An 18,579-nucleotide genomic window follows, 5' to 3' on the forward strand; every position below is an offset into this window, starting at 1 on the left:
TCTCCGAAATGTAATCTCGTTGTCCAATTTCAAAAAAGGTTCACGGCGAAAGCACAATTTGCAATAATCTGAGTACAGCCCAGATGACACTAACAACTAGCAAACAGAAAACTGCCATCTTGGAGTCAATAAAACTAACAAATTACATTATAAATATTCACTTACCTTTGATTATCTTCATCAGAAGGTACTCCCAGGAATCCCAGCTCCACAATAAATGTTTGATAAAGTTCATTTCCAAATAAATACATTTTGTTCGCGCGTTAGGTTCGCGTGCTTACTTAGTCCAGACGAAAAGTCAAAAAAGTTATACTACAGTTTGTAGAAACATGTCAAACGATGTATAGAATCAATCTTTAGGTTGCTTTTATCATATATCTTGAATAAAATTCCAACCGGACCTATACATTCTCTTTAGCAGTGAATATGAACTCAGCTCGCTCCCAAGTCATTGCCCGTGACTGAACCCATGCCTTATAATGGGACACCAGTTTACCACAGCTGGTATTCCCTTCAAATTCACCATAGAATCTTCAAACACCATTCTAAAGACTGCTGACATCTAGTGGAAGCTTTAGGAAGTGCAAAATGAACCCTAACTCACTGTATACAGTCAAGGCAATCACTTGAAAGGACTACAAGCACCAGACTTCCCACTTCCTGCTTGGATTTCTCTCAGGTTTTTGCCTGCCATATGAGTTCTGTTATACTCACAGACACCATTCAAACAGTTTTAGAAACTTCAGAGTGTTTTCTATCCAAATCTACTAATAATATGCATATTCTAGTTTCTGGGACAGAGTAGTAACCTGTTTAAATTGGGTACGTTTTTCATCCGGCCGTGAAAATACTGCCCCCTAGCCCCAACAGGTTTTTAACAAGGCACACCTGTTAATTGAAATGTATTCCAGGTGAGTACCTCATGAAACTGGTTGAGAGAATGCCAAGAGTGTGCAAAGCAAGGGTGGCTACTTTGAAGAATCTTGTTTTACACTTTTTTGGTTACAACATGATTCTATATGTGTTATTTCATAGTTTTGATGTATTCACTATTATTCTACAATGTAGAAAATAGTCAAAACAAAGAAAAACCCTGGAATTAGTAAGTGTGTCCAAACTTTTGACTGGTACTGTATGTATTTGTGTAAGCGTGGGTTAATGGTTTGCCTCACTGCCATTTGAATGAAAGAAGCCTTGGGAGAGGATGAGCATGCTGGCAATGACGATGCACTGAGATGGAGCATACGCAGTAGCTGCTGGTGATAGATACACACAGGACATACATTACACAGTACATAGGCCTTCCGCAGCAGAACACAACACTATGGGTCTAAGAGCAGGGACATCTTCACATCAAGCTGTACAGACGGGCCTGAAGCACAGCCAACAGTACAGTATATTGAGGGTGGTACTTACCATACATATGACCTGAATGCAAAGAGATGAGAGTGGTTTTACTCTTACAGGCCACTTATCACCTGTATACTTCGCTATTTGGACAAGGCTAACTAGTGTCTGTATTACAACATAGGATGATGATAATGTTCAGATAGTTAGAGATGAAATGGGAGGTATTGACAGTGGTATGTAAAGCATGACCTTGCAAACATAGGCCATGCAAGCCGGCCTGCAAGCTGAACCTGAACGAACAGCTTCAATGCTAAGCGATAATAAGGTCATAACTTCTGGCTGACTGCTAGCTCATCTACTGTACAATCAACAGCGAACACGTCCTGGCAGTACGCTGCCTGAATTTGCTGTCAGTAGCTTGCTGTCCTAACGTCATGCACTGAGAACATTGTGAAATCTATTTTCGGGATCAAAATGTATATATCTAAAAAAAAGTTGCAAGTTGACGGAAGAGATTTGCATTGTACAACACTGTTTAATGAAATATTATGAAACTGAACATACAATTAAATCCTTGATCAGTGACAAAGAGTGAAGAACTATCACATTGCAAAGAGAGTTCAGTTTCGCTATTATTTTGTTAGTTACAGGAAGCAATAAGAAACAGAGCACAACACGGGGAAGTCTGGGACTAGCCCATCGAATGCTAAACAGGAATATCAGATGTGAGGAATCTTAGATGCATCCCACCTGTCACCACGGCAACAGAAACAGGAAGCTACACAAACAGTGCAGTAGGCAGTAGCTCTTACCTTTAGCTTGGTGTGAAACTCCCGAGATTTCCGTCTGGCAAGAACCTGAATGTGACTGGAGACCTGTTGGGAGGGAGACAAGGGAACAGACTGTTACTATGGAGATGAAAAGAAAGCGGGCCTAACCCCGCCACTGGGGGCACACACTCCTCCCTTGACAACTGCTGCCAGCGCCCTGTATCCCTCCACATTTCTCTCTGGCTAAGATTCAACAGTGAAAAAACACCTGTGGTCTTTTGACATCAAGTGCTATGCATCATGCAAAAACATTCTTCAATAGGAGACCTGTTTTGATTCTATGCATAGCCACACAGCTCAAAGTGTCTGAGTTCGGCCTGTGGTGTCAGATGACCTGCATTCCAGCACCCTCTAAGGGCTGCACAGAAAATGGCAATGTGTGTACATCAGGGATTGGACAGTGAGTGAGTATGTACATCAGGGATTGGACAGTGAGTGAGTACTTCAGGGATTGGACAGTGAGTGGTTCAGGTTTCATTACACAGTACACAGCATATCTGAGTCAGTGTTTCCCCTATATTCATTTAGCAGCGGTGTGCAGCCATTGCTAAATCGTTGCCGCCACGGCAGAAAATGTGATAAATGTTTTAAGTAATACTAATTATATATATAATGTCCTAGGAGTGTCATCTGATGAAGATCGTCAAAGGTTAGTGCTTCATTTAGCTGTGTTTTGGGTTTTTGTGATGCATCTAGTTGCTTGGAAATGGCTGTGTGGTGTTTCTTGTGAAGTTTGTCCTAACATAATCTAACTTTATGCTTTCGCCGTAAAGCCTTTTTGAAATCAGACAATGTGGTTAGATTAACGAGAAGTTTATCTTTAAAATGGTGTAAAATAGTTGAGAGAGAGAGAGAGAGCGATAGAGAGAGAGAGAGAGAGAAAGAAAGAAAGAAAAAATAGGGTGGGTAAAACATTTTCAGTGTAAACTGAAATGTGTAGAATTGCAGGAAATTTGTTTTAAAATGGCAACATTTTGTCTCTGTGGCCAAGTGGAGGGACTCTGATATTTTGAGTTCGGAGACCACGCCATTGGCCACGTCCATACCATTCCCCCCTTGCCACAAAAAAAAAGAGAAAACTCATATGGGAAAGGCAGTCCTCTTACCTGCTTTCTTGTCCTTGTCTTTCCCGTTCTTAGTTTGATGTATCTTGCTATCAATTCGTTGCGACCTGAGGGAAGAAGCAAAGCACTAAGACAGCAGTCTGGGTGTGTAGGTAGTGGCCCCCTGACTTTTGTGTCCACTCTAGACAGGTGGGTATATGTGGAGGGGGCTTGGTGGGGGAGACTAACCCTAACCCTCGTTCACTTGGAGGGGACCATTGTGTTAAGGCCACACGGACAACATGTGACCTCGGCCGAACAAACAGCATCTGGGGATATAGGGGTGTGACCCTACTCCCAGCAGGCTCGCACTGTAATCTCCCGCCGCCCATGCTGGGGCCTCCCTACTCTCAATCGTGTACACATAACATGACAATATGGGCATTCATGCAGACGCCCAATCCCCAGATCAAAGGCCGCAAAACGGCCAGCTGTAAGCATGCTTACTGCTGAATAATTCATTATTTTCACCAGCTTGCAAACACGCTCAGCAGGACTTGGCAGGCGTGCTAAACAAGAGAGAGGGAGAGAGAGAGAGGGTGAAGGAAAGAGTGAGAGGGAGGGAGAGAGCGAGAGGGATGGAGGGAGGGAAGGAGAAAGAGAGAGAGAAGATTAAAGGCCCTCAACCTAACAGACCAAACCAAGAAAATCCCTCCCCCATGATACTCATAAGATAGCCCACTATGAGTTGAGTAAGCTAATCTTTATTTTCAGAGCTAGACAAAAAGATTGCACTGCCAGAAAAGAGCCAAGACAGAGAAGGTTCTGCACTGATGGACATTATTATAGTCAAACGTTTCAAAGAGGTAACACTGCTCTATTTCACTCAGCTTTTTTCTGAAACCTTGTTCAAAATCAGGTCCATCACAAATCCCTGCTGTGCTTGTTTTCTCTGTAAAACCAGCCAATTAATGTCATTACTGCATGTGAAACATACATTCAAATTAGTTCTCTCTGAAAACACTTAGAAATAAAAAAAAGACCATCTTATTCAAATGCTTTGCAAATCCTTCAAGCAAATATCAACTAGACAATATCTCCTTCCATAATCCCTCAAAAGCAGGAGAAATGGTGGGGAACATATTGGAGCCTATTACTAGCAGTGTTAGACCAGAATACAATGGACGTCTACAGGTACTACTGTAGAGGTGTGACGTTTAAACATCTAAACGAATTTGGGATCGTTAACATTTTGAAAAAATCCCTAACTGAAAACGTTTTATTAAATTAAAATCACAGTGCAGTCATCACCAGACTACCACTAACAGATTGGTCCCGATCATCATCATCATAAAGGCAAAACAATGTTTTTACCAAAAACAGTGATGGCGCTGATGGAGAAATTGTACAATGATTGCTCTTGCAAGTACAAAGTGCAAGCTCTCAAACACCATACGTGGCATTAACAACAGAATGTTGGACGTCGATGAACATGCTGTCATTCCTCACATTTGTACTAGGTTTTAATCTTCAATCAGAGGCACACAACAGAGAACCTAAAACGCCGTCTGGATGATATACGATTAAGACTATCTTACCAACAGGACATTAAAAACTGTAATATCTTATGTTTTACCGAGTCGTGGCTAAACGACGACACAGATAATATAGAGCTGACTGGCTTCTCTGTGCATCAGCAGGACAGAGCAGCTGTAAATAACTGCTGGTGCGCGAAGTCTAATATTAAAGAAGTCTCGAGGTATTGCTCGCCTGAGATAGAATACCTCATGATAAGCTGTAGGCCACACGAGCCGTCTATTTACCACCACAAACCGATGATTGGCACTAAGACCGCACTCAACGAGCTGTATAAGGCCATAAGCAAACAAGAAAATGCTCATCCAGAAGTAGCGCCCCTAGTGGCCTGGGACTTTAATGCAGGCAAACTTAAATCTGTTGTACCTCATTTCTACTAGCATGTCAAATGTGCAACCAGAGGAAAAAAAACTCGACCACCTTTACTCCACACACAGAGACACGTACAAAGCTCTCCTTCGCCCTCCATATGGCAAATCTGACCACAATATCCTCCTGATTCCTGCTTACAAGCAAAAACTAAAACAGGAAGTACCAGTGACTCGCTCAATACGGAAGTGGTCAGATGACGTGGATGTTACGCTACAGGGCTGTTTTGCTAACACAGACTGGAACATGTTCCGGGATTCATCCAATGGCATTGAGGAGTATACCACCTCAGTCACCGGCTTCATCAATAAGTGCATCGACGACGTCGCCCCCACAGTGACCGAGCTGCCGTTTTCAAGGAGCGGGACACTAATCCAGACGCTTACAAGAAATCCCGCTAAATCCTCAGGCAAACCATTAAACAAGCAAAGCGTCAATACAGGACTAAGACTGAATCCTACTACACCAGCTCTGACTCTTGTTGGATGTGGCAAGGCTTGAAAACTATTACGGACTACAAAAGGAAACCCAGCCGTGAGCTGCCCAGTGACGCAAGCCTGCCAGATGAGCTAAACGCCTTTTATGCTCGCTTCGAGGCAAGCAACACTGAATTATGCATGAGAGCACCAGCTGTTCCGGACAGCTGTGTGATCACACTCACCGTAGCCGATGTGAGCAATACCTTTAAACAGGTCAACATTCACAAAGCCACGGGGCCAGACAGATTACCAGGATGTGTGGTCAAAGCATGCATGGATCAACTTGCAAGTGTCTTCACTGATATTTTCAACCTCTCCCTGACTGAGTCTGTAATACCTACATGTTTCAAACAGAGCACCATAGTGCCCAAGAAAGCAAAAGTAACCTGCCTAAATGATTACCGCCCAGTAGCACTCACGTCGGTAGCCATGAAGTGCTTTGAAAGGATGGTCATGGCTCACATCAAAACCATCATGCTAGAAACCCTAGACCCACTCCAATTTGCATACCGCCCCACAGTCACATTCACACAGTCACACTCCACACTGCCCTTTCCCACCTGGGCAAAAGGAAAACCTATGTGAGTATGCTGTTCATTGACTACAGCTCAGCATTCAACACCATAGTACCCACATAACTCATCACTAAGCTAAGGACCCTGGGACTAAACACCTCCCTCTGCAACTGGATCCTGGACTTCCTGACGGCCTGCCCCCAGGTGGTAAGGTTAGGCAACAACACATCTGCCATGCTGATCCTCAACACTGGGGCCCCTAAGGGGTGTGCGCTTAGTCCCTTCCATAGACTGTTCTCTCTGCTACTCCCTGTTCACCCACCACAAGGTGGCCAAGCACGACTCTAACACCATCATTAAGTTTGCTGATGACACAACAGTGGTAGGCCTGATCACCGACAACAATGAGACAGCCTATAGGGAGGAGGTCAGAGACCTGGCAGTGTGGTGCCAGGACAACAACCTCTCTCTCAATGTGAGCAAGACAAAGGAGCTGATCGTGGACCATAGGAAAAGGAAGGCCAAACAGGAAATAGAAAAGGAAGGCCAATCACCAACGAACTATCATGGTCCAAACACACCAAGACAGTTGGGAAGAGGGCACGACGACACCTTTTCCCCCCTCAGGAGAAAATATTTGACATGGGTCCCCAGATCCTCAAGTTCGAGAGCATCCTGACTGGTTGCATCACCGACTGGTATGGCAACTGCTCGGCATCTGTCCGTAAAGCACTACAAAGGGTAGTGCGTACGGCCCAGTACATCACTGGGGCCAAGCTTCCTGACATCCAGGACCTGTATACTAGGTGGTGTCAGAGGAAGGCCCAAAACATTGTCAGAGACTCCAGTCACCCAAGTCATTGACTGTTCTCTCTGCTACCGCACGGCAAGTGGTACCGGAGCTCCAAGTCTAGGACCAAAAATCTTCTCAGACTGCTATAAGCCATAAGACTGCTGAACAATTAATCAAATGGCCACCTGGACTATTTACATTGACAACCCCCCCCCTTTGTTTTTTACACTGCTGCTACTCGCTGTTTATTACTTTCGTTTACTTAGTAAATAATTGCTTAACTCTATTTCTTGAACTGCATTGTTGGTTAAGGGCTTGTAAGTAAGCATTTCACGGTAAAGTCTACACCAGTTGTAGTCGGCGCACGTGGCAAATACAATTTCATTTGGTAGGTAGCCAGGACTGCAGTAGATTGAATCGCATTGCCCCTAGCGGTCATACTGTACTGTATGTGACCATATCTGAATTGTGAATTCGCTTAATTTTATGTTGCTTTTTAATATGTTTAAATGAGAGAAAACATGGCAGTTTAAAACGTTAAGACATGTTTTATATTTGTTGCAGCCCTATACTACAGTATAGATTGGAGTTAGGGTTAACAAGTTGGAGTTGTGGGTTCAGTGGGTCAACGAGTTAGGGTTGGTGTATGGGTTGGACATGTTTGACAATGTTAGGTTGGAGGTTAACCTGTTTAGGATAGGGGGCAGTATTTTCACGGACGGATAAAAAACGTACCCGATTTAATCTGGTTATTACTCCTGCCCAGAAACTAGAATATGCATCTAATTTGATTTGGATAGAAAACACCCTAAAGTTTCTAAAACTGTTTGAATGGTGTCTGTGAGTATAACAGAACTCATATGGCAGGCCAAAACCTGAGAAGATTCCATACAGGAAGTGCCCTCTCTGACCATTTCTTGTCCTTCTATAGCCTCTTTATGGAAAATAGAGGATCTCTGCTGTAACGTGACATTTTCTAAGGCTCCCATAGGCTCTCAGAAGGCGCCAGAACGGGGAATGATGACTGCAGTCCCTGGGCGAAAAACAGTAGGGGATTTGGAAAGTGGTCGATCTGAGAACAATGACACGGGTGCGCGCGTGCATGTGAAGACACCAGTTTCTTCTTTCAGTGTTTGAACGGATACAACGTCTCCCGGTCTGAATATTATCTCTATTTTACGAGAAAAATCACATAAAAATTGATTTTAAACAGCGTTTGACATGCTTCGAAGTACGGTAATGGAATATTTTGAAATATTTTGTCACGATACGCGCCGGCGCGTCACCCTTCAGATAGTGTCTTGACCGCAAGAACAAAACGCCGCTATTTGGATATAACTATGGATTATTTGGAAACAAAACAACATTGGGTGTTGAAGTAGAAGTCCTGGGAGTGCATTCTGACGAAGAACAGCAAAGATAATCCAATTTTTCTTAAAGTAAATCTGAGTTTGGTGAGTGCCAAACTTGGTGGGTGTCAAAATAGCTAGCCATGACGGCCGGGCTATCTACTCAGAATATTTCAAAATGTGCTTTCACCGAAAAGCTATTTTAAAATCGGACACGGCGATTGCATAAAGGAGTTCTGTATCTATAATTCTTAAAATAATTGTTATGTTTTTTTGTGAACGTTTATCATGAGTAATTTAGTAAATTCACCGGAAGTTTTTGGTGGGTATGCTAGTTCTGAACGTCACATGCTAATGTAAAAAGCTGGTTTTTGATATAAATATGAACTTGATTGAACAAAGCATGCATGTATTGTATAACATAATGTCCTAGGAGTGTCATCTGATGAAGATCATCAAAGGTTAGTGCTGCATTTAGCCATGGTTTTGGTTTTTGTGACATTATATGCTAGCTTGAAAAATGGGTGTCTGATTATTTCTGGCTGGGTACTCTCCTGACATAATCTAATGTTTTGCTTTCGTTGTAAAGCCTTTTTGAAATCGGACAATGTGGTTAGATAAAGGAGAGTCTTGTCTTTAAAATGGTGTAAAATAGTCATATGTTTGAAAAATAGAAGTTTTGGGATTTTTGAGGAGTTTGTAATTCGCGCCACGCTCTATCATTGGATATTGGCGAGGCGTTCCGCTAGCGGAACATCTAGATGTAAGAGGTTAAAGCTCTCATTACTCTGGTTTGCCTGATCAGCAGACAGCTGCAATACCACTTGACAGTTGATAGTGTGTGTGGGCAGTTCTGTGTTCCACTGACCAGGCTGATGGATGGAGCAGGACCCTGACCCACACTGACTCACTTCAACCCGGCCTCAGCCCTACTGATTAAAGCCAGGGAGTAGAGGTCAGGGCAGAAACACAACACCACACACACACAACATAACCAGAGAAAGGTACTTTATCATGACCCACCACTGACAACTGGCACATTCCAGAGAGCTTGATGCCTGTAGCTGATATGCGTCAAAGTTATTTTTTGTTGGTAACAGTATTAAAAAGTGCTTTTCTTGTTTACAGCACGTCTCTCAGCTGAGATCTTTTTAACACTCATTTCCTTTCCCACACTGACCACACTCCCACGAGGCTCTGCAGTAGAACACGGTGATGTCCGAGGACCCCAGAGAACACTCTGGCATTCTGACAACATGAGGATCACTCATACACTCATTCACTGCACCCTTCATGTGGTTTTTACCATTAAACCTTACTCCATACATTTCTACTGCCAGGTAATATGAGCTGTTTCCAGCATCATATCAATAGATTTAAAGGCATTTCTCAGAGATGTTTCATTGTGAATCACAGCCATCAGGAAAGACAACTGTGATTTGGCTTGTTCCTGACTTAAAAATGGCATGAAAACCAAATAATGTATCGCTTATACAATTAAATCTTGAACCAATTAAAGTAGCTGCCCTCAGTATTGTACTGTTCCATCCGTTTGCTGCATGTTGCTATCAAGGTAGGGAGGCTAGCAACTTCAAACCTATCAAAAGTATTGACTCCCAACATTACAAATTACAAAAATATGTCCATGTACAACAAAATGCCTTGTCTCTTGGTCCAGTGCTCTAACTTGTCACAGCCACGCACCCTCCTTCCATAGCTCTCTGATTAGCCCATATTTACATAGCGACCGGCGCCCTAATCCTTTCCTCTTTACTCCCCCTTCCCAGAATGCACTGGGCCCCAGGCAGGCCCCTGTCTCCCGGCTGCGCGGAGTGAGTGCAGGAGAGACCCAAATCCTCTGGACAATAGCCTAGCTGTCCCGCCGGCCATGATGGATGACTCAAGGGTCTCAGGCTGACATTAGCATCACAAAAGCCTAAAGCCAGCCTTTCAGTGGGAGGTCCCTGGCTGGCTAGGGAGAGATGGGGGAGACGGGAGAGAAGCGCTATAACTACTATGCACTTGAACACTACCATGGCTAAAGTTGCTGTATCTTTACTCCAGTCCAGCTCCATCCCCTGGGCGCTGTCTGGTCTGGTCTCCATATTTCCACACACAAACACAGAGGGCTACCTTGGGATGTGGTCTGGTATGGGAATAATACAACCACCCATGTGATAAGAGACCTTAAAGCTTCAGAAACCTATGAAACAGGTGACCAACAAATGGCAAGTATGTTAAGACCATAATACGTATTGGATATTTAAAAAATACAGTGTTTACACGATCTTGTAGGTTACCAATAAAATGGGTGGATGGTGAAGTAGACATACTTGGTATTCACATCGAAAAAAATATAAATTCGCTTACCACAATTAATTTCAATAGAAAGTTAGCAAAAATAGATTAGATTTTGCAACCATGGAGAGGTAAATACTTGTATATTTTTTGAAAAATTACATTGATTAACTCTTTGGTCCTATCACAGTTTACTTACTTACTAATGACATTGCCTACTCCAGATGATTCGTTTTTAAAATCATATGAGAAATATATTTCATTTTATTTGGAATGCTAAGCCAGACAAAATTAAACGTGCCTATTTATATAATGAATATGAGTTTGGGGGGCTAAAATTATTAAATATTAAAGCTTTAAACCTCTCACGAAAAGTTTCACTCATACATAACATATACTTAAACCCAAAATGGTTCTTCAGTAGATTATTATGAAAAGCTAGTCCTTTGTTAACTTCATACAGATTACAACTTCTCATTTCTGACTAATTGAAAATTACATTTTGTTTAAAGTATTGTCCTTTCTTAAACAAGCCATACAAAGCAGGTTACAAATTCAGTTTAATCCTCCAGAAAAGATAGAACAAATATTACAACAAAAGTTATGGTTAAACTCAAATATATTGATTTTTATTATATGTATTAATGATATTATGAATAGAAATGGAGGAGTTATGTCACATTTGCAGTTATTGAAAATATATGGGAATATCTGCTCAATCCAAATTTACAACCAACTGATTGCAGCACTACCACAAAAATGGAGGAGGCAAGTGGAAAAGGGAGAAGGTAGGGAACTTCTTTGCCTGCCATATATTAAAGATACAAAATTGGCTGAAAGGAACTGGCATAAATAGAAAAATATACCAGTTTCATCAGAGGACAAAAATGTTGACAGCTGCGAGATTTTTTCGTTGTACCAATTCCATGGCACAACTGGTACAAAAAACTACACTTGACTCAACACTTAAGAGTTTTTCAATTTAAATTATTATATAAAATTCTTGCCACCAACAGAATGCTACACACAGTTGAAGTCGGAAGATTACATATACCTTAGCCAAATACAGTTTTTCACAATTCCTGACATTTAATCCTAGTAAACATTCGCTGTTTTAGGTCAGTTAGGATCACCACTTTATTTGAAGAATGTGAAATGTCAGAATAATAGTAGAGAGAATGATTTATTTCAGCTTTTGTTTCTTTCATCACATTCCCAGTGGGTAAGACATTTACATACACTCAATTAGTATTTGGTAGCATTGCCTTTAAATTGTTTAACTTGGGTCAAATGTTTTGGGGAGCCTTCCACAAGCTTCCCACAATAAGTTGGGTGAATTTTGGCCCATTCCTCCTGACAGAGCTGGTGTAACTGAGTCAGGTTTGTAGACCTCCTTGCTCGCACACACTTTTTCAGTTCTGCCCACAAATGTTCTATGGGATTGAGGTCAGGACTTTGTGATGGCCACTCCAATACCTTGACTTTGTTGTCCTTAAGCCATTTTGCCACAACTTTGGAAGTATGCTTGGGGTCATTGTCTATTTGGAAGACCCATTTGCGACCAAGCTTTAACTTCCTGACTGATGTCTTGAGATGTTGTTTCAATATATCCACAAAATTGTCCTGCCTCATGATGCCATCTATTTTGTGAATTGCACCAGTCCCACCTGCAGCAAAGCACCCCCACAACATGATGCTGCCACCCCCGTGCTTCACGGATGGGATGGTTTTCTTCAGCTTGCAAGCCTCCCCTTTTTTCCTCCAAACATAACAATGGTCATTCTGGCCAAACAATTCTATTTTTGTTTCATCAGACCAGAGGACATTTCTCCAAAAAGTACAATCTTTGTCCCCATGTGCAGTTGCAAACCGTAGTCTGGCTTTTTTATGGCAGTTTTGGAGTAGTGGCTTCTTCCATGCTGAGCGGCCTTTCAGGTTATGTCGATATAGGACTCATTTTTACTGTGGATATAGATACTTTTGTACCTGTTTCCTCCAGCATCTTCACAAGGTTCTTTGCTGTTGTTCTGGGATTGATTTGCACTTTCGCATCAAAGTACGTTCATCTCTAGGAGACAGAACGCGTCTCGATGGCTGCGTGGTCCCATGGTGTTTATACTTGCGTACTATTGTTTGTACAGATGAACGTGGTACCTTCAGGCGTTTGGAAATTGCTCCCAAGGATGAACCAGACTTGTGGAGGTCTACCATTTTTTTCTTCTGAGGTCTTGGCTGATTTCTTTTGATTTTACCATGATGTCAAGCAAAGTGGCACTGAGTTTGAGGGTAGGCCTTGAAATCATTCACAGGTACACCTCCAATTGACTCAAATGATGTCAATTAGCCTATCAGGAGCTTCTAAAGCATGACATAATTTTCTGAAATTTTCCAAGCTGTTTAAAGGCACAGTCAACTTAGTGTATGTAAACTTCTGACCCACTGGAATTGTGATACAGTGAATTATAAGTGAAATAATCTGTCTGTAAAAAATTGTTGTAAAAATGATTTGTGTCATGCACAGAAAGTAGATGTCCTAACCGACTTTCCAAAACGATAGTTTTTTTAACAAGAAATTTGTGGAGTGGTTGAAAAACGAGTTTTAAGGACTCCAACCTAAGTGTATGTAAACTTCCGACGTCAACTGTATATGGGGCACACAACAATCTCAGCTCTGTAGATTTTGTTTACGAAGAGACTGAATCAATAGATCCCTTATTCTGGTATTGTCCCTATGTAGCTTATTTCTGGTCACAGGTTCAGGAATGGTTAAAAAATCACAACATACACTTACAATTAACCTTACGAAAAGCAGTGTTGGGCGATCTGGAAAGCCATAGCCAATCAATAAATAATATAATAATACTCGTAGGAAAGGTTTTCATCTTTAGCTCACAATCTGTGGATAATATACGATTAGAAAGATTAAAAAATGTTGTAAAACATCACAGCACAATTGAAAAATATATGGCACATGGAAACCAAACAAGGGCGGTCTATGGTGATAGGTGGGATGGGCTGAGAGTGGCTGAGGGTTGGGATTAAAGAGGTTGTTTGATAATGGGGGGGTGGAGGGATTAAATGGGGCGGCAGGGTAGCCTAGTGGTTAGAGCGTTGGACTGGTAACCGTACAGGTTGCAAGATCGAATCCGCGAGATGACAAGGTAAAAATCTGTCGTTTTGAGGCAGTTAACAAGGCAGTTAACCCACTGTTCCTAGGCAGTCATTGAAAATAAGAATTTGTTCTTAACTGACTTGCCTAGTTAAATAAAGGTAAAAAAAAGGTTGTTAAGACATATTAGGTTTATGTATTGCATCGAAAGAGGCATGCAAACTGTAAGATAAAGAACGAAAGAAACAAAAAGTATATTACTTCTGGACCTGTTAACCCTGAAAGGAAATAGACCTAGAGTTGTGAACAAAAAGCTCTAGCCTTGGCACTGTGTACCTAAACCAGATGGTGCTGCTCTGACCAATCCCTTAGCTTGGAGATAGGGAGCTTCGTCTGATACCATCTATAGCTCCAATGTAGGTGTTTCCCTCAGAGCAGTCAATGGGTGCAGCCGTAACTCCCCCTGACAAATCCCCCCCCCCCCCCCCCCCCCCCCCCCCCCACACACACACACACACACACACACACACACACACACACACACACACACACACACACACACACACACACACACACACACACACACACACACACACACACACACACACACACACACACAGTCCTGGCAGACTGACATCTGACTCCATCACGACCAGCTGCCCATTGTAGATCGCTTAACTCGGTACATTATGATCCCACAGCACCCCCCACTCCCATTTAGAGAATGGGCCAGAGAAAGACTTCAAGGCCAAAGTCAGATGGTCTGACACCATGACGATGGCTTCTCTCATTATCAACATAGCCCTCCAGCCCTCCCTATGGACGCCTCCACTCTCCACCAATCACAACGCACTTCCTTATACAAAAGGAGCCACTGGTCAGCCAAACACGCACATGAGAACAAATGAATCAAATCACATTTTATTTGTCGCATGCGCCAAATACAACAGGTATTACAACTTGCTTACAAGCCCTTAACTTTCCTCACGCAATCTGGGAATATCAAACATCTCTTGCTTCTCTAATTGCTAATTTGGGGAAACCTTAGCACAGTAATGCACACACACGTGTGAAATGAAAGGCAGAAACATTCCAAAATTGTGATTAAGGCACGCTGTTGTATGCATGCAGGGATTTTGAGGATTTGTTAATAGAACCATTTCCATTTCAGCGGTACTTCCAGACCACACGGTTTCAAAATCAGATTAATGCATGAACTTCTAGGAAGGCTGCTTTACAGCAGATGCCGGTAGCCTCCACTCAAAATAAAGTACTTCAGTGGTTTTAGAATGACTCCAAACTTCAGCCCAGTCTATGATGAACTTGGAGTATACGCTGGGGAGGCCACACACCACGTTCTGGTTTATCATTCATCGCAATTTTCAAAATTAAAAAGCCTGTGTGTGTGCGAATGCAAAGTATATATACAGCAGACAGGCGCTCTAGGAAAACCACATTCCCTCTCTCCCAAACTGTGGTCTACTACTTCAACTCATGGCCCATCAGCCAACAGGTAAGGAGTGAGAGTCAGTGTGAGTGAATGGTGCTGGTTTGTGCAGCCTTTGGTTGGTTTTAATGGGAGTAATTAGCCATGCTTCCTGTGTGTTGGGTCTTCTCTGTGTTCTGACAGAGGCTTGGATGGAAATATTACACCAGCATGCTGGAAATCACACATGGAAAAATAGAAACATCCTCAAGTGACCTCCCTGCAGGCCTTACGATGCCTGATGAATGTGTTTACCTTTCAAGGTTTACTTCAACCAAAAATAATGTACTGTATATCGTACATTGTCAGTCTAAACAAATACTGTACAGTGATGGAGAGAATGAAAGAGAGTTGTGACCTCTCGCATATTCTCCTCCCATCTCAATGATACTTTCTGTTACCATTAACTCATTACCTGTCTTTCTGTCTCTGTGTGGGCCTTCACACCAAGTATCTAGCAGGTCTTTCAAAGGTACAAATTGTCCCTGGAATAAGAAGAAAGTTTAACACAACGACCTACAGATGAACACCTAGTGCTCTTTTCTGAACAAAACACTCTAGACATACACATGCCTGTGAGGAGAGAGGCTCTGTTTGGAGCACGTTCTACCTCTGAAGGCCATGGAGTCATTGGTAACAAACAAAGATGTGCCAAGAGCCTCATTCACTCCATTTTACCTTGAAAGGAAGAGAGAGAGAGAGAAAGAGAGAGGTCATGATCAGATGAGCTCCTGCATTTTTCAGCATGTTCTTTAAAAAAGATAGATTTTGAGTTAGATAAACTTGGATTTTTGTCAGGAACATATACAGGATGCTACCCTCCACAACATAACCTTCACTAAAAATCAAAACCTACAACCTGATTTTGGACGGAATTACAGAATCACCTGGAAGGCTTACAACTACCAAAGATTGTTATTCCAACGCTATACAGCAAATGCTCTGGAAAACAACAGAAACCTGAAAACACCATCCAACCTGGAACTGAGTGAGTAATGTTTCGTATGTATTTTATTTCCCAAAGCCAAGAAGAAAAATGCATTAGATTACATTGGGGGGAGACACTCTAGACCCAAACTGTTACAGACCTATGTCCATCCTGCCCTGCCTTTCTCGTCTTCGAAAGCCAAGTGAACAAACAGATCACTGACCATTTCGAATCCCACCGTACCTTCTCCGCTGTGCAATCTGGTTTCCGAGCTGGTCACGGGTGCACCTTAGCCACGCTCAAGGTCCTAAACGATATCATCGATAAAAGACAGTACTGTGCAGCCGTATTCATCGACCTGGTCAAAGCTTTCGACTCTGTCAATCACCGTATTCTTATCGGCAGACTCAACAGCCTTGGTTTCTCTAATGACTCTAATGCCTCGCCTGGCTCACTAACTACTTCTCAGATAGAGTTCATTGTGTCAAATCGGAGGGCCTGTTGTCCGGACCCCTGGCAGTTTCTATGGGGGTGCCACAGGGTTCAATTCTCGGGCTGACTCATTTCTCTGTATATATCAATGATGTTGCTCTTGCTGCGGGTGATTCTTTGATCCACCTCTACGCAGACGACACCATTCTGTATACATCTGGCCCATCTTTGGACACTGTGTTAACAAACCTCCAAACGAGCTTCAACGCCATACAATATTAATTCCGTGGCCTCCAACAGCACTTAAATACTAGTAAAACAAAATGCATGCTCTTCAACCGATCACTGCCCGCACCCGCCCGCCCGCCTAGCATCACTACATTTGACATTTTAGTCATTTAGCAGACGCTCTTATCCAGAGCGACTTACAGTAGTGAATGCATACATATCACATTTTTTTTCCTGTGCTGGCCCCCCGTGGGAATCGAACCCACAACCCTGGCGTTGCAAACACCATGCTCTATCCTGACTCACCTTAAGCATCTCCAATCCAAAGTTAAATCTAGAATCGGCTTCCTTTTTCGCAACAAAGCCTCCTTCACTCATGCTGCCAAACATACCCTCTTAAAACTGACTATCCTACCGATTCTCAACTTCAGCAATGTCATTTACAAAATAGCCTCCAACACTCTACTCAGCAAATTGGATGCAGTCTATCACAGTGCCATCCGTTTTGTCACCAAAGCCCCATAAACCCGCCACTGCGACCTGTATGCTCTTGTTGGCTGGTCCTCGCTACATATTCGTCAACAAACCCACTGGCTCCAGGTCATCTACAAGTCTTTGCTACGTAAAGCTCCGCCTTATCTCAGCTCACTGGTCACCATAGCAGCACCCACCCGTAGCACGTGCTCCAGTAGGTAAATTTCACTGGTCATCCCCAAAGCCTACACCTCCTTTGGCCGCCTTTCCTTCCAGTTCTCTGCTGCCAATGACTGGAACGAATTGCAAAAATCACTGAAGTTGGAAACTTATATCTCCCTCACTAACTTTAAGTGTCAGCTGTCAGAGCAGCTTACCGATCGCTGCAGCTGTACACAGTCCATCTATAAATAGCCCATCCAACCAACTACCTACCTCATCCCCATATTTGTTTTTCTGCTCTTTTACACACCAGTATTTCTACTTGCACATCCTCATCTGCACTTATATCACTCTAGTGTAAATGTCTAAATTGAAATTACTTCGCCACTATTGGCCTATTTATTGCCTTACCTCCTTACTTCATTTGCAAACACTATATACAGCTTTTTCTATTGTGTTATTGACTGTACGTTTGTTTATCCCATGTGTAACTGTGTTGTTTTTGTCGCACTGCTTTGCTTTACCTTGGCCAGGTCGCAGTTGTAAATGAGAACTCTCAACTGGCCTACCTGGTGAAATAAATAAATAAAATACAACTTTTTAAGGACTGAATGCTAAATTAAGGCTGCCAAGCTTGATACAACTTCAATTAGCACAGACGTGTCAAGTGAGAGGTGTTAAAGCCCTTTAGCCCAACAATGGCAGGAGAGTCGCACAGTCTACTCCAACCAAATGGAGAGGCCTTAGAAGTTGCATCCCGCTGTTCAGATGCAATTAAAATACAGTACTCTGTGTATGTAAAGAATGACAAGGCAAGAAAAGATCACAAAATGAAGCTCCTTATGGAAAATCAAGAGACACTTTTTGCTGACTATTATAAAAATGGGAACATCAGCAACCTCATCTTCCACACAAACCATCCCCTGGCATGGCACAGTGCTATACTAGTACACTACCCCTCTGTTAAAAGGAAACTCAGGATACTAGACAACGAGGACTCCGAGTCAACTAATATAAATCTCTATAAGTCTTGAACAGTATTGGTACAGGGCAACCCCAAACAGTTTCAGATGGACTTTCACCTAATCAAATAATTAGCCCAGCAGGAGAAGTTCTTCCTTGAGAAAGATACCCCCAC

General features: G+C 42.6%; 1 protein-coding gene across 3 annotated transcripts in view; it reads right to left on the reverse strand.

The window, feature by feature from the left end:
* Positions 1-18,579, reverse strand: part of LOC106561460 (transcriptional enhancer factor TEF-1) — a 116,452-nt gene that overhangs the window by 30,060 nt on the left and 67,813 nt on the right. For all 3 annotated transcript variants that reach the window (XM_014125449.3, XM_082957362.1, XM_082957363.1), the window contains 2 exons: positions 3,287-3,351; positions 2,163-2,225 (listed from right to left, as the gene is read on the reverse strand). In XM_014125449.3, coding sequence (XP_013980924.1) covers positions 2,163-2,225; positions 3,287-3,351 — 128 coding nt within the window. The remainder of the gene's footprint in view (positions 1-2,162; positions 2,226-3,286; positions 3,352-18,579) is intronic.

The sequence above is a fragment of the Salmo salar genome, chromosome 10, assembly GCF_965601325.2.
Source record: "Salmo salar chromosome 10, fSalSal1, whole genome shotgun sequence".
Classification (NCBI taxonomy): domain Eukaryota; kingdom Metazoa; phylum Chordata; class Actinopteri; order Salmoniformes; family Salmonidae; genus Salmo; species Salmo salar.